Raw genomic sequence first — 14,867 nt, 5'->3', positions numbered from 1 at the left:
CTAGTTTCATACACAAGATGAATACGGCTGAATTTAAAAGTGCAACGTTTCCCAATGCAGGACCAAGGCACCTACTGGATGACAGCGTCATGGAGCCTCATGTCCCATCCAGAGGGCAGGCAGAAAGCTCTACTCTTTCTAGTGGAATTTCAATAGGTAGGAGTTGTAAGCATACCTGTGCAGTACATGGTCTTTTAATAAAGATTTTAGCGTGTTTAGTTGTAACATACAGAGATTGTATATGCAGTGGTTCTATTCTAAAATATTCTTTGTTCTATTCTGGAACAAACTTGAGAAATGTGGGTGCAGAAAAGCAGCTGAAATTGTACAGCTGGAACCACAACCTAACAAATTATAAACAGAATGAACAATTTTTAATATCCTCTTTAATGATGCAAGCACTGTTACCTCTGTCCTCCTTTATGGGGTTGAAGGGAAGCACAGGACACCTCACCCCCACAATTCGGTCCAATTTGAAAAGTTTTTAACTTACAAAATTGACAGTGAGAACTGTCAGTTGCTGTTAGGCTTTAGGAGCATGACTGATGAACACTTTTAAGTTGTCTTGTCAAGAGTAGATAATTTAACCTTCAGATACCAAAATGAAGTCTATTTTGACATTTAAGTTATCTTCAGTAAGTTATCTTCAAATATTTAGGGTATTCTTTTGAGAACTTCTGCTTCCTGAGTTTCTTACGGGCCAGCAGTTGCTCCTTATTCCTGTTGCCCTCAGAGCCTTGAAGGGGAGGGTGGGAAGAGGAAGGCAGGTGCCTCTCAGATTCACCTAACCACAGCCAGAGTTGAGATACGAAATTTGTGTCACGGTCCCTTTTCTCAAAATGATTTGCTGACAGAATTCATTGGTATTCAGTTTTTACACAGTTACAGTAATACAGTTGTTTTTGTAGTCATATACTTTTTTTTTGACTTAATTTTAAAAACCCATTTTGGTTTTTAGCCTTCATGAAGAGAAACAAGGTCATGCGATTCAGAATTATGCATTTTTCAGTAGCTGCTGATGTATTTTACCAAGGAGAAAGATTATTCTGAGCAAACACTAGATATTTCATTTGAAAAAGTCAAATATCTAGGTGCAATTTTTAAAAAATTATGCTAATAAGGGAGTCAGTGGAACTAGCTTAGATCAGAGTAGCTTGAACCTTTTCACATCAGACTGCTTCCACAATTAAATGTGTATTGCCTGCTTATTTTCTATAGATTGTCTGCTCTGGCAAGGCTTGCCATTTCAAAATCATGAAGCAGGAATGGCAGTACTTAAGCATACAGACAGTTTGTATTCTATGGGATTGCACCATACAGGAGACTGAAGCTCCTCCTGCAGTTCCTATTTTCCAAGTACAGTCTTCTCAGCATTACGCAGGATTTAGGGGAAAATGCAGTGCACACTGATTGAGATGCAGCATGGCCCTTTTCTTTGTGCAGTTGATTTCTATCCTTCAGTTAGTGCCTTAGCTGTTTTTTTCCTGATGTTTCTCTCTAACATACAAAACTTCTTTCCAGTCGACCCATTTTTCAGGCTAAATTGTTCACTTACCTCCACCAGAGTTTAGCGGGAAGGGTTTTGCCAGAGTTGACAGTTCTTCATGAGATACGATTCAGAACCCATTGCCATTTAGACGTTTGGGAGAATACAGGGTTTTTCTAGTTGGTCTCGTCTCTGAATTTCTGACACTTTTTTTTTTTTATCTTGCTTGGCTCAGGCATAACACTGTTGGCTTGCTGTAGTCACCCTTACAAGTTGGAACAAAATTGCCCCTTTAGAAGGCTTTTATAAATCACTTGTAAAACCTCAAACTTACACGTTTTGTGGAAGATCATCGTTTCTGGTTAGAGATGCCCCTCTTCTATTCTCCTCCAACGCCAACCTCCCCATACTCAGATACTTAAGTTTTAGCAATCTTTAATTTTTTTTTGCTAACATCATCATTGTATTTGCTACTTCTTGATTATGAAAATTTCTGTGATGCAAAAAAGGAAATGCATAGAAAGAGATTAAGTACTGGAGTCTTGCAGTATTTATTAATGAAGAATTCTTGGAAATGCAACTTTTCTGGCATTCTGTGCTGCTGCCTCAGCAGTATTTAAGGAAGTTGATTGAAGCTGCTAAGTTTCTCCATCAGGTTTGAAGTTGTCTGTTTACTCAGTACTTGGAAATCATACAGTCACTGCAGCAGAGGTGGTTTAATGTGTTCTGCACAACTTCAAAAGATGGACGAGAAAACTTCTGAATCTGTGTACTGAAAAGAGTGTTATTCCCCTTTCTGCCCATAAATGTGGATTTAAACCTGTTCCTCTAGAAACAGGACAACCTTTTCTGAGATAAAAGCCTATACAAGACTTAAGTTTTTGGATAAATGATTCCTCTTCAAAACACGGACAGCATTTTTGAGGTGCCAGTAGCTTGAATGGGACCTTAGTGATGACTGTAATATTACTTTAAATCACTCTCTTAAATCACTGTTTTGGACCTTTCCAATCCTTGGAGGATCTGATATAATCTGCCTCTAGATCAAGGATCAAAAAAACAGATGTGTAACAACAGCTTTTATGGGATGATTATGTGCAGCAGTATACATTTGTTATCTAAATCATTAGAGTGTGCAAGTCTGCATCTTTCTCGTCACACCCTGTGTCAATCATCATTGCTGTTAACAGATTACTGTAGTTCCTTTACAACTCAGTAAAGCAATTTGTAGAGACATTACAAAGATTCATCAGTGTACTGCTTCTTCAGATACATAAGGACGTGGTCTAAACAGTTCTGGCTTCTAGAATTTATGCTAGAGTATGGGAGCCATACATACATCTGATTCTGTTGCCATTTTACTTTGAAATTTGTTACCTGAACAAAAGTGAAAAATCCTTCCATCAGTGCTATGAATATCCTAATTAGAAGGAAGAAACAATCGACCATACACATACACAATATGAAATGGGAAATGTTCACTTGAATTCAGAAATGTTAGTGAGGGATTTCTTGTCTGAGTTTTGGACATTCATGATTTAGCTGCATTTGAGCTAGTCATCTGGGGCTTTTTATAATCACATGGAGAAATAGGATCTTCAAGGATATGATTCATCTCATTCCTAGGTGGGTGGCTAAAAGGTGGTTATATGACCTGTGTCCTTAAGGAAACACTTTGAGGTCTGTGGACTACAGAGAATTTGACAGCTAACACAAAAATATGGACAGATGATGCCACTGAACAAGCCTTTTGTTTTGTGCAGACTCTAGGATATCTGCTTTTAGTAAGCTGGGATAGATGCTTTTACTGTTTGGTGGAAGTTCATTGAGAACCTGCTATCAGTAGGTCTTAAAGCTAAAAAGGTAATTTTCTCTTGTGGTCACTCAGTTTTGTTATGCCCGCTCTGTCCACCCTTTTGACAGAGCAAGCATGCTGTTCTGAGATCTAAGCGTTGCTTTTGGATCGGTTCAAGTAAGCTCTCAGCAGCAATTCTGTGTGTATTCGCCCACTGTTTCCTTCTCACCTAAAAGTAGGATAGATTAAGGTGCTGTTACTAGATCATGGTTTCATTTGGAGATAGCATGAATCTTTATTTTATTTGTAACTTTTCTTTTAAGAATCCGGTTTTCTAGCACTACCTCATTTGCTTATACTTTCTCTTGTTTCTTCTCGTGTTCACGTATCCTCCAGTACCTCTGCAGCAGCACACCTTCATTCATGGTTTTAAGAGTTTTGGATTTCCACTACTTCTTACAATTTGGCCCAGCTATATTACTGCATTTCTTTTGCAAAGCTGAATTTGTCTACAATGACTGATTGTTCAAATAAGTCTGCAGATGTAAAGGAAGCATGTGAAATAACCTTCTCTTCATATGTTGCTTCTGTGTATTTTTTCTCCTCTTATGCTACCTAACATACTGGTTAACAAGTAATTTTGCCTGGAAAGCTTTTACACATGCAGTTTCACAGGTACATCACCTTGGATACAGAAGTATTACCACAGAAAGTAACGGCTGAAATTGAGAATTTAATCTTAGGTGCTTAACAATTCAAAGAAAACTTGCTTGTTTGTTTATGTTTATGTTAGCAGTTTTGGATGCAAATCCACTTTGTGTTTTCTTCCTCAACTCATTTCTTTCTTCCACTAATTTTTTTCTAGTCCACACTGCTGTGGATGAAAGCTCTGGAAAACTAAGGCTCATGAACACTTGCTTTCAGTTGTGCGTTCCAGTCACTCAAGGATAACTTGATCCCTTATTTGAATGCAATCAGAAAAAAATAATGCTGTAGAGTGAAAGAAAGGCATTTAAAATCGGTGCAAATTAATGTAAGAAAGTGCCTTTATAAGAACAGTGTATTTTGCAAACCTAACCTGGCATAAAATGCTTACAAGGCTATCAAAATTTTAACGAATTCCTCTATTAAGTCACCATCTTGAAGTACTTGAATTCTACAAGGGATTATATTTCTCTTTAAATAAATGAAGTATAGGTGTAGGTATACAGTGTATGCATTTTCAGGTTTTTGGCAGCCTATACAGTAGGGAAGAACTCTACACAGCCAATGTTTGTTTGAATCTTTACCCTGTAGTACACTGTTCAGGTGTTCAGGACTCTTGAGTCATCAGCAGTCCGCTTGAGATCAAAGTTTGGGTAGAGTTTCAGTTGGAAGATTTTTTTTCTTTGATATTCCATTTAAATGAGTATGTAGATGCCTGTCTCTTGCCCTAAATGTGGATACCCCATTTTGTTGTTGTGAACTACTTCTTTATTAGGGATAGGATAAATATCAGAGTTGTATGGTACTTAAGGCGAAAAATGCACATCTAGGTGCATGGATTTGAGAAGAAAAAAGGGACATACAGAAGCTTCAGCACCCCTCGTCTTCCCCAGTCCTTACTAATTTTTGTATGGGGCACTCGCTCTGGGTGTTTTATGATTAGTGCAGCTGTAAAAAACCTGTTTCTGCCCCATCTGTATCCATGTGGTTCTGTTTTTGCTAGCTTTTCATCATTAAATTTGCTATCAGTAATGATACTAGATGTTTGTGTGTTAATTATCTGGCAGCATATTGAGTTGTTCGCCAGTCTTTACAGCATTATTATTAACTTGCAATCCCCAGCTGATCTATTTAAACTTTGTTGCATAATACTTAAATAGTTCTGAACAAGTTAAATATCTATATGAAGATTTTCATTATGGTAATAGACATAATAAGGCAGAACATAATTTTTAGGGCGAGGAATCCATCTCCATGTTTTCCGGGCTGTACTGTGCTGCAGCAATTGATGATCAGGCCTACTGACCAATTTTTTATGCTTTTGCCTTAGAATTTCAAGCTCTGTCAGGTCAGTCTCTGGCTGTAGTGACTAGGGCTCTGGAAACACTGTGTGGCTGGAGCCAAAAGAGTGTCAGTTGCAGATTTGAGAGGGAAAGAATTTTCAGTCTGAATACTTTTTAAGCTCTTTGGGGTTGGTTTGTTTATATTAACACCTGTTTAACTTTGGGGACTAACTTATGGATAAAGGAAGCCTGTGTTAAACGTTCCATATCCTCAGACTTTCAGCAGGGAGTGAATGCTGTGACGGGGGGTGGAATGGGTATGCCATGGGATAGGCATTTGCTATCGCATAACTGGGAGCCTGGCCTCACACTCTCTGGGTGGTTGTAGCCTAGACGTGTGCATGTGTGTATCTAGAAATGCAAACAGCAAATTCCCTTCGGTATTCAGCTGCAGTACCGGAGCTCTGTGCAAACAATCCTGAAACTTCTCAGATGATCATCAGCATAGCTAGTGAAAACCCACTTGGGCAATTGCTATTATTCCTAATGCTGGGAAAGGCCTTCCTGTTGTATAGTAAAGAGCAACAGACTTCTGTTTTCTTTTAAGGCTATACAAAAAATTTTTCATGTTACTAGCAATAAACAAAACTAGGATGATAGTGGTATGTGTCAAGTGGTTTCTTACATAAAATCAGAACTCGTACAGAATACTTAATAGAAAGGATTTGAGCTACCTAGGGTTTCTGAAGTTTAACCTGAAGACCTGCTTGAGGTTCTTGGGGAAAAAAACAAATACTGAGTACATACTTGAGAAGAATTTAAGAAGGTGATATATTTTTAAAGTACTGAATGAATGAAATATTTCCAGTTGAGGTGATAGTCAAATAGTGCACTTAACGTTTTAAAAAAAATCTCTAGGCATCTAATTTTTAATGTGTTAAAAACAGTTCCTTTCACCTCTGTTTTGTTTTGGAGTGAAGGATGTAATGCTTTCTTCCTTTTTTTTCTTTTTTTTTTTCCCACAAAAAAGCTACTAAAAAAAACCTTTCCAAAAAGGCAAAAGTCTGAGTTTCTTAGAGTCTTAAAAAAATCCAATTAGATATATTCTATTCAGATGTTAAAGGAGGCAAGTCAAATGCTAAAATTCAACTGTTTCCAAGTTTTTGTTACAGTTCTTGAAAAACTTTAGGCATTGATGTAGCTGGGATGGCTAGTCTCCTTTTTTCTAAATTAACATTACTTTTACAAGTGTAATTAGCAATTTCTGTATAGAATAAAGTTTATAAAATCCCCAAAACTCATTTAACTTCTGGAACTGTACTGTGTGTGTCACAAAGATAATCACTTCCTGAATGATGACATTTCATCTCTTTGGCACTAGTTTGTTTTGCATTTTTTTAAAAAACTGCACAGGCTTTTAAATCTTTTCGTTGGAATACTTAGTACAGTGTTTGATGTATAACTTTCTTAGCAAAGCTAATATAGTTACCATCAAAATGGCATTTCAGATAGAATTTTAATGCCTCTTTTAAATATTAAAATATATATATATACACTTCATAAAACAGAATTTGTACTAGTCTCTTGAAGTAGGAACATTTACTCAACTGTAGGAACTGTGACTTTTAGATAATGTTGTCCTTGCAGCTACTGGACAATGCAGTATAAGCTGCCTGTTGTTCCGGGAAGCTTTTTTAAGCTGTTTGCGTTCAGTCAGCTCCTTTACAACCCAGCTATCGAACAAGAGGCAGTGCAGAATACAGGTACAAATCTAGAGGATTTGGGCTAATTTGATATTCCGCACAGAGGATACATAATCAGGAAGAGTGAAATGTTCATGAATGTAGTAAAGAAGCAGTCACAGAAGTGTAAGTCAACTATTCTTTTGTTTAGCAGCAGGCTGCCTGCTGCTGTAACCTTTCAAGTAGTTGCATTCTTAAGGGATCAGTGATCTGAGCACGTAGGTACTAAAATATTAAAGACACTTCTAAAAAAAGTCACCTGTTGAGTTTTATACTCCTCCTTTTAGACCTTCGTGCCTGGCTTAGGAGGCAGTAGCACCACCAGAACCATCACTTTTATGTCTCTTGGCTTCTTCCACTATAAAAGTACCTTTTACCATAATGTTAGTGTGAAGCAGGTTAGGATGTTCCTTCAGGGGCAAAACCAGGGAGGGAAAAACAATCTGGTATCCCTTAGAAAGCTGGGATCCCATAGGTCATCTTAAGATGGCATAGAGCTAATGTTTGGAAAACAGGCTCCTAAGTTTAATTTATTGGTGGATCAAGGCATGCACATTCTCTTAATTTTTTCATGGAGAGAACTTCAGCCCATGCTGAGTTTTTCATAGCCCTTAAATGGATTACCCCTGCTGTGTGTGAATTTTTAATAGTTCTATCGTATTTCTGTGTTTACTCACCAGATATCCATACTTAACTTTGTACAGCTTATCTTTGCTCTTCTGGGCACCACTGCCCTGCTGATTTTTCTGTATGAAATTACAGGGAACTTGTTCCCATTATCAGCCTTTGTTTCCCTGTGTTACCCTGAAGTAAGATGCATTGATTCAGATTGCCTTGTTGGGTTTTTTGGTTGCTTGGATGTTTTTTTTTTTTAATGTTTGTCTGAAAGCAATTCTAACTATTTTTATAAATGGATATTCAGGAGGGAAGGTAAACGAGTTGTCAAATTAGAGTGCCCAAGCAACTGACCCTTCAGCAATAAATTCCCCAAACTACCTGGAAGAGTGACAAATATTCTCTCGGTATAGGTAGAAGTAGTTATGAGTACTGTAGAGTTCATTTAATTGTTTTACAATTATCAGCGTAGTATGTATACATACACCTAAAATTGTGCCTGTTAAAACCAAGAATTTGAAAGTTAGAGGTACCTGAAAGAGAGTGGGTGTATTTGTCAGACACTCTGAAATTTCTGACAAGCTGATCACAGATTTGTATACATATTTACTGATTTTTTTTTTTTTTAAGACAATTACAGGTAATGCTACCTTGTGTCAGTACATAAGTACTAATTTTCAGGCTGGTAGGATTTACTATAACTGTAAAATCTAAATGTTATTGAGCTGCTAAGAGCATAGATGCACCAGATACTTGGATTTTGTATTTTTCCTCTCTTTTTAGTGTTTAAAATAAAATGCTTGCAGTAATATTGAATTACTTCGTGAAGTACAACAGGAAAAAAGACTGAGATCTAAGTGGGAAATAGCTTTAGAAAGTTGTTTCAGGCTTCTCAGATCAGCAAAGCCTTCCAATGTATTGGAGATTCTGTGATGACTTTTCACTATTGTGAAGTTGCACCTCTTTGTTGTGACCATATATGATACCATAAGGAGTTGTTTCAGTAAGTTGCTTTTCTTTTTAAATGCATATTCTGTTCATGAAACAAAATAGCGTTTAGGATCATCTTTGAATTTTTAAAATGTTTCCATTTATTAGGGCTCCTTTTTACAACTTCTTAATCTTCACCCAGATCCAGTTGATTCTAATCCCTACCTCAATTTAATGTGAAATTCTTGAAGTAACCACTAAAGCATTTTCACTGTAGTATTTTGGTGATGTATCTGTTACATCTTCAATGTTAAATATTCTGAGAAAGAGCCATAACTGAAATAGTTGGGTTGTGGACGATTAAATAGTTATCATTCATTCTTATCTTTGTCAAGGTAGCAGTGATGGTTCTGAACTCAGTGAAGAGACATCCTGGCCAGCATTTGAAAGGTAAGAAAAACTGCCTCAGAAACTGCATTTCTCTATTAAGAAGTAACTGCTCACGATTTCTCACTCAGTCCTGAAAATGCTTTATTTTAGTGATTATAGATCTTCCAACTGAAAGAATTTGAGAGACAGTATTAAGCCAGAGGATCATTAAACCCCAACTGATTTTTCTGTTTATATATATTTGCATATCCTGCAAATGCTATTCATGTAACCTGACAACTTTCAATTTTCCTGAGATTTCATCCACTCTTGTTCCCCTTGTTCTTATCATTGACATTTTCACCTGTTTTTTTCTTCCATTTATTTCCCTGCAGTTCATTGTTACGTGCCTCTCTGTTACATGGGAAAGTACATTACAGTCCTTGCTAATGTATTTTGTGGTTCAGAATAAATATCCTGCCCGTATCCAAATACCTGCAAATACTCAGGCTACATTGCCCACTTCAATCCTTTCTCATAGTGAATTTGAGAACATGGAAAAAGACTAACACCTATAGTGTATAGTAAAAGGTGGAAGTTTCATCTTCCCACAGCTCAGTAAGATGTGCCATAAAGTGCATAGTTTTGCTTCTACACCTTGATTTCAGGTAATCTATCAGCTTCAGAATTGCCATGGATGACTTCTACCATGCTATGAAGATATGCTTGTTAGAAATTTGTGTTGAAGAACTGTGTAGTCAGGAATTGTATCACAAATCTTATTCTACTTGAATTTATTGAAGCAGTTCAAGTTTTCTGTTACTCTTTGGATGAAAACATTGAAAGTATCTTAGTGCCAAAGGTGAACTCTTTGATATCTCATGCTATAAATGTTTGTACACAAGGAAATGCACTTAAGATTTCTGCACGTAAGAAATAATATTCCATATGAGCACACAAAGAAGGCTGGTTCAGAAAGGAAATCTATATATTGTATGTGCTTTCTGACATAATGTGCAATATTCCAAAGGGTTTTTTCTTGCCTTTCCTTCCCTGTTGCATTATGGAATTCACCAAGCTGAAGGTATCTCACAGAGTCAAAAAGTTGTATGGGAATGCCTTATAAAAGGTGGTGAACTCAGTGCTTTTTATGTCTGAAGTAACAAAATACATTTAAATTTTAGTAAGCCTCAGGCTTTAGTTCATGTTTCTAGAGAACAGCAACACTCTCCAGGATTATTTCTGTGGAACCCTGAGGTAAAGCAGAGCTCTTTCATCCATTTTGCAGTGAGAACTGGCTAGCCCAGGCTTCCCCCCTAATTAAAAGGTTTTCTCCATTCAACCACAAATATGTCAGAAGTTTCTTGCTCCATATTCCACATGACTTCAGTATTTCTTCTCTTCTGAGAGAGCACTTTGGTAACACTGTTTGAAATTGCATGCTTTGGAGAACAAGTTCTCTTCTCTGCTTACAGAGAAGGGGATTGTTTTCTTTACGGATGTTCAAAACGTGAAAGTGTTAGAGATATGTAACACTTGTGTCTATTCTTTCTTTTATAAGTTGACAAAGCATGTTGTGGAATTTAACGCAAACATTAAGATTTAAGGTAACTAGGAAGAGTGTCTCTCTGGCTTTGATTGGTACAGTTTCCATTCTTATACAAGAGTCATTAAGTGAGGAAGAAGCATTAGTTGCCTGGAATCAATAGGTACTGGCAAAATTGGGATGTATCCAGTGTTCTTAGTGACTGCTTCCTATGCCATTGAATATTCCCCAGTGATCTGGGAAAAGGATCTTAGGGTTGGAGAGCTCAAATCGCCATAATATGCTGAACAGAAAGACATGAGATACACATTTCCCAGGTGACAAAAGGGAGTGTACAGAATAACAACTATTCTTTGGTTCCCTGCCCCTCCTATATATTTAACTAGGAAATGCAGAAGGATGAGAACTGGAACCAATGGTTGTTGCTTTGGGTGTTTTTTTGGTTTGTTTTAAGGGCTAACTTGGTTTGAAACTTGAGAAAGAGATAAGGAAAGAGGTATCTGGGGTATCTCTCCTTAAGATAATCAACATTACTCAAAGGACTTTAATTCCATGTCCTGACAGTTATCATGTTACGGCTAGTATATTAATTGACACTTCAGTCTCATTGGTTATCACCCCAGCTGTCTCTGAAATAGGTCAAATCCAAGATTAATAGCTGCCTTGTTAGAAAAAAAAAAAAAAAAAAAAAAAAAAGTGTAAAGGTAAGAAGAAAATCTATTCTGTTTGCACGGAAAATATAGGTATGCAGAAATATACAACTCACATTACAGCTTTTCTTTCCTGTATCTTAGTGACAGTTTTTGTCCAAATCTTGAATGTGTTTTAAAAAACAAAAACTATTTCATAAATTCAAACGTATTTGGTTATGTGGCAAAACAAATGATGGCATATTCTAGGATAGATTAGTAGGTGGTAATACATTAGATGCATGTTGATAATTATTGCAGCAAGGGAATAATTTGAGCTGTTTAAAAACCAACAACAACAAAACACACACAAAAACAAAACTCCACATCTTTTTTTTTTTTTTTTTTTTTTTTACTGCTATTGACTTTGACTGTGTCCCTCCTGTAAGATTGTTACTTTCTTAGGGTTTTGTTTGCTTGCTGTATGCTATTCTGAATTCAGATTGGAAAATGAGCGTTTTGGGTTTAGGGTTCCCATTCTCGAAAGCACTGCCCTGCCCATATGAAAGCAGCTTTTCAGCTGATTCAAAGCGCCTGTGACAGGTGGCAGATCATTAGATTTATAGTATGCGAGATACTTTGCTTGTAAACTTGTCACTCTTGTTCTTTAGCCACTTGCTTTCTGCAGAATTGGAGTTTTTCAGTATAATACAACCAACTAGCAAAATGGATGAAAATAGGAGGTGTGGGACCAAGTGCACGTTTCTATTGACTTAAATGGAATTCATTCAACTGAGGATGAGATTCAGAAAAACAATAGTCAGTAAAGCAAAGCAATATTCTAAAGGCAGGTCGAGAACACAAATCCTGGATAAGGGTGACAGTATGGGTCAGGTTAAGGGCATATATATAAAGTTAAAGTTTGTCTGAATTGGGAAGTTGAAATGTTGATTAGTTTGCCTCAATATTTCTTAAAACAACAGTATTTTTCAGTCAATACCAAGATATTTTGGTAGAGCTCTTGATTCCCTCCAACCCAACATCTTGTGTGTACATACTCATAGAATTTGCAATCTGTTTTTATAGTACATATAAAGCCAAAAACTAAATACATTAACATTTTATTATTATGCCTTTTTATATAGGTATATTTTCTAAGAACTAAATGGAGACTTTTTCTCTCAAAACCTGCTATACTTCAGTAGCAATAAAACTTCAGTATTATGAGTTTTGACAAAGTGAACACCTGATCAAATAAAAAAAAGCATGGTATCTACCTTTGCATGCATTTTTGTAAATTATCTTCTGTTTTTTATATGGAAAAATTAGCTTTGTGATACACACACAAAAAATATACTATGTTTTAGCAGTCATGCTGTTTGTGTAAATAAAAGTATATGTAATACATACAATTTATAATGGAATCCAACAGGAACAGGTTGTACCATTCTCTCGGTCCGGGGACAAGAGTGTCACGAAATGGCTATCGAGGCCCCATGAAGGCCAGCAGGTACAATCCCCACTGCACACAGAGGTGTCAAACTTTCCCTCTGGTGTTGGTGATTTGATTTGGTTTAATAATTAAATGGGTGTTTTCTGATGTTACCTTTAACTTACATGCCCAAATAAAGGTAGAGACCTTTTTCTTCAGACTTAAAGCTTTCCTCTTCTATAACTTATTCTGTAACACTCTAAGGGCTTCTGTTCACTCTGGTCTGCAGATCTGAATTCTGAACCATTGGATCTCTATGTCAAGGCTTAAAGATGTTTTACCATAGGTAGATTTTTAACTATGTGCCACCAAGTAGTAGTGTTGGTAGTTCTCCCGCAGACAACAAAGCGGTTTATTGCACTCAGTGGAGAGCATTCAAAATGTTTTATTTGCTACCAGTTCTTTATCATATTCCTGCCCCCGGGCCCCCCCCCCCCCCAAAAAAAAAAAAAAAAAAAAGAGATGGTTAAATTGAGTAATGCGTTAAATTAAATTAAATGCCCCAATTCTGTACTATACATAGCAGTCTGTGAAAGCTGATACAGTAATATAACTGATTCTCCTGAGTAATTAAACGTTGTCTGCAGCTGTGTGGCACTGTAACTGGGAAAGAAATAACATTTAACTATGGATTTTTTTCATGTTAAGCAACCATTGTCTTACTGAGTTAAACTCATGCTCCCATTAATGTCCCAAACTGTCTCCACATCCTCATCCTCACTAGATGCTGCAATGAAAATATTTGCTAGATTTCCAATTTACTTGCTTTATAATTTATTGTGCTTTACTTCTGTTGTGCTTTGCAATAAGCACAAGTGTAGGATGGATAAAGCAGCAAATCCTGGGCTCAAAGCAGGTTTGGGGCACTGTTTGACTTCTTGGTTTTTCTAGATAGTGGCTGGGTTCAGCAACTTAGTTGTATGCTCCAACTTACATTTATGGAAATGATTTCTGTTGTATAGAAAACATTTTGTAAGCCAGTCAGCTTCATAATTTGAATAAAACTGTTTTGTTTTCAGTGCTGTACCTGGCATGTATTTTTGCCCTTTGCTCTTACATCCTACGTGTGGTAGATGATAAGGAGCGTATCAGATGCATTAAAACACCTTAAAGCTGTGGTTCGGGTTTCTGCTCTTTATTACTGCTCCTGCCCACTGTTGTGCTTTCAGAGATTTTTAGAGTGTGCATGTTTGAGCTTTTGCTTTGTTTTTGATGTGCTAATGATTCCAGTGTTTCTAATGACAACAGCAAAAAAATTCTCAATCTTTCTTGCAAGAGCTGAAGGAGATGTTTTAACGCACACAGCAGCAGTATCAATGTACTCCAAATGTTTGCCAGTTAAAATTAATTGTTTTGAATTTCAGTTGTCTTGTTTTAATTTTTTTTTATTTTTTTAAATCAAGGATTACCTGCTTGGCTAAGTTTTCTGATCACTTTTACTTGAGTGTAAATTCTACTGCAGCAATTCCTTGTAATGGCCAAACTCTTTTTCCACAACAAAGTCCAATAAATGAAATGTCATTTATAGATTAAAATACAGATGTTTGCAGTAGTTTGAGGTAATGACTGGATAACTACTTTAAGAAAAATATTTTTTACACTATTTTTCACATGCTCCTTTCAGCTCTCTAGAATCTGAAGATTTGGCTGTTCATTTGTATCCAGGAGCAGTTACTATTCAAGGTGTTCTCAGGAGGAAGACTTTGTTGAAAGAAGGCAAAAAACCTACAGTAAGATTTAAAAAAAAAAATAAATTCATTAATTTTCTCACCTTCTTTCTTGTAAGTACAATAAAATGGCAATAATGCATCTAATTTATGTGTCTGAGATTTTGTTTGCCTTGCTAATTAAGGTTTAGGGTCACCGATAGAGTTTGAGTTCATCTGTTTGGTTGTTTTATTTGGTTTATAAGACTATGCCCATGATCTAGGGAGTGGAAGAGAAGTGTAATGCTATATAGAATTTCATACAAGTACTGATAACTTTTTATCTTCCTGAATGGTAGGTGGATTCTTACAACTTATCAATAGGTAACAACCCCTAACGTTTGCACTGGAGATGTTTGACTTAATTGTAAATAGTTGTTCATGACAATGGGGTATACTCTATAACTGTGCATAAAATGAAAAAGGGACAAACATTCTAGCTCACTGAAGTTTTTAATAAGGGTTGCAGAAAATATAGAGTAAAATAGTTTTTCTTAGATTAGTGAGGAAAGGCACATTGTTTCTGCTTTCTAGATTTCTTCTAGTGCATTGTGGACTTCAATGAATAA

General features: G+C 36.4%; 1 protein-coding gene across 9 annotated transcripts in view; it reads left to right on the top strand.

Moving 5' to 3' along the window:
• RALGPS2 (Ral GEF with PH domain and SH3 binding motif 2) overlaps positions 1 to 14,867 on the top strand; it is a 145,439-nt gene that overhangs the window by 113,919 nt on the left and 16,653 nt on the right. For 6 of the 9 annotated variants that reach the window (XM_035333996.1, XM_035334003.1, XM_035333997.1 and 3 more), the window contains 4 exons: positions 5 to 156; positions 8,952 to 9,006; positions 12,533 to 12,610; positions 14,217 to 14,322. In XM_035333996.1, the coding sequence (XP_035189887.1) occupies positions 5 to 156; positions 8,952 to 9,006; positions 12,533 to 12,610; positions 14,217 to 14,322 (391 nt within the window). Of the gene's footprint in view, positions 1 to 4; positions 161 to 8,951; positions 9,007 to 12,532; positions 12,611 to 14,216; positions 14,323 to 14,867 lie in introns of all 9 variants that reach the window. The other 3 variants (XM_035334004.1, XM_035334005.1, XM_035334002.1) reach the window with 2 other exon arrangements.

The sequence above is a fragment of the Oxyura jamaicensis genome, chromosome 8 (assembly GCF_011077185.1).
Source record: "Oxyura jamaicensis isolate SHBP4307 breed ruddy duck chromosome 8, BPBGC_Ojam_1.0, whole genome shotgun sequence".
NCBI classification, from domain to species: Eukaryota; Metazoa; Chordata; class Aves; order Anseriformes; family Anatidae; genus Oxyura; species Oxyura jamaicensis.
The sequence above is the reverse complement of the archived record's forward strand: the minus strand, read 5'-3'. Positions and strand labels throughout refer to the sequence as shown.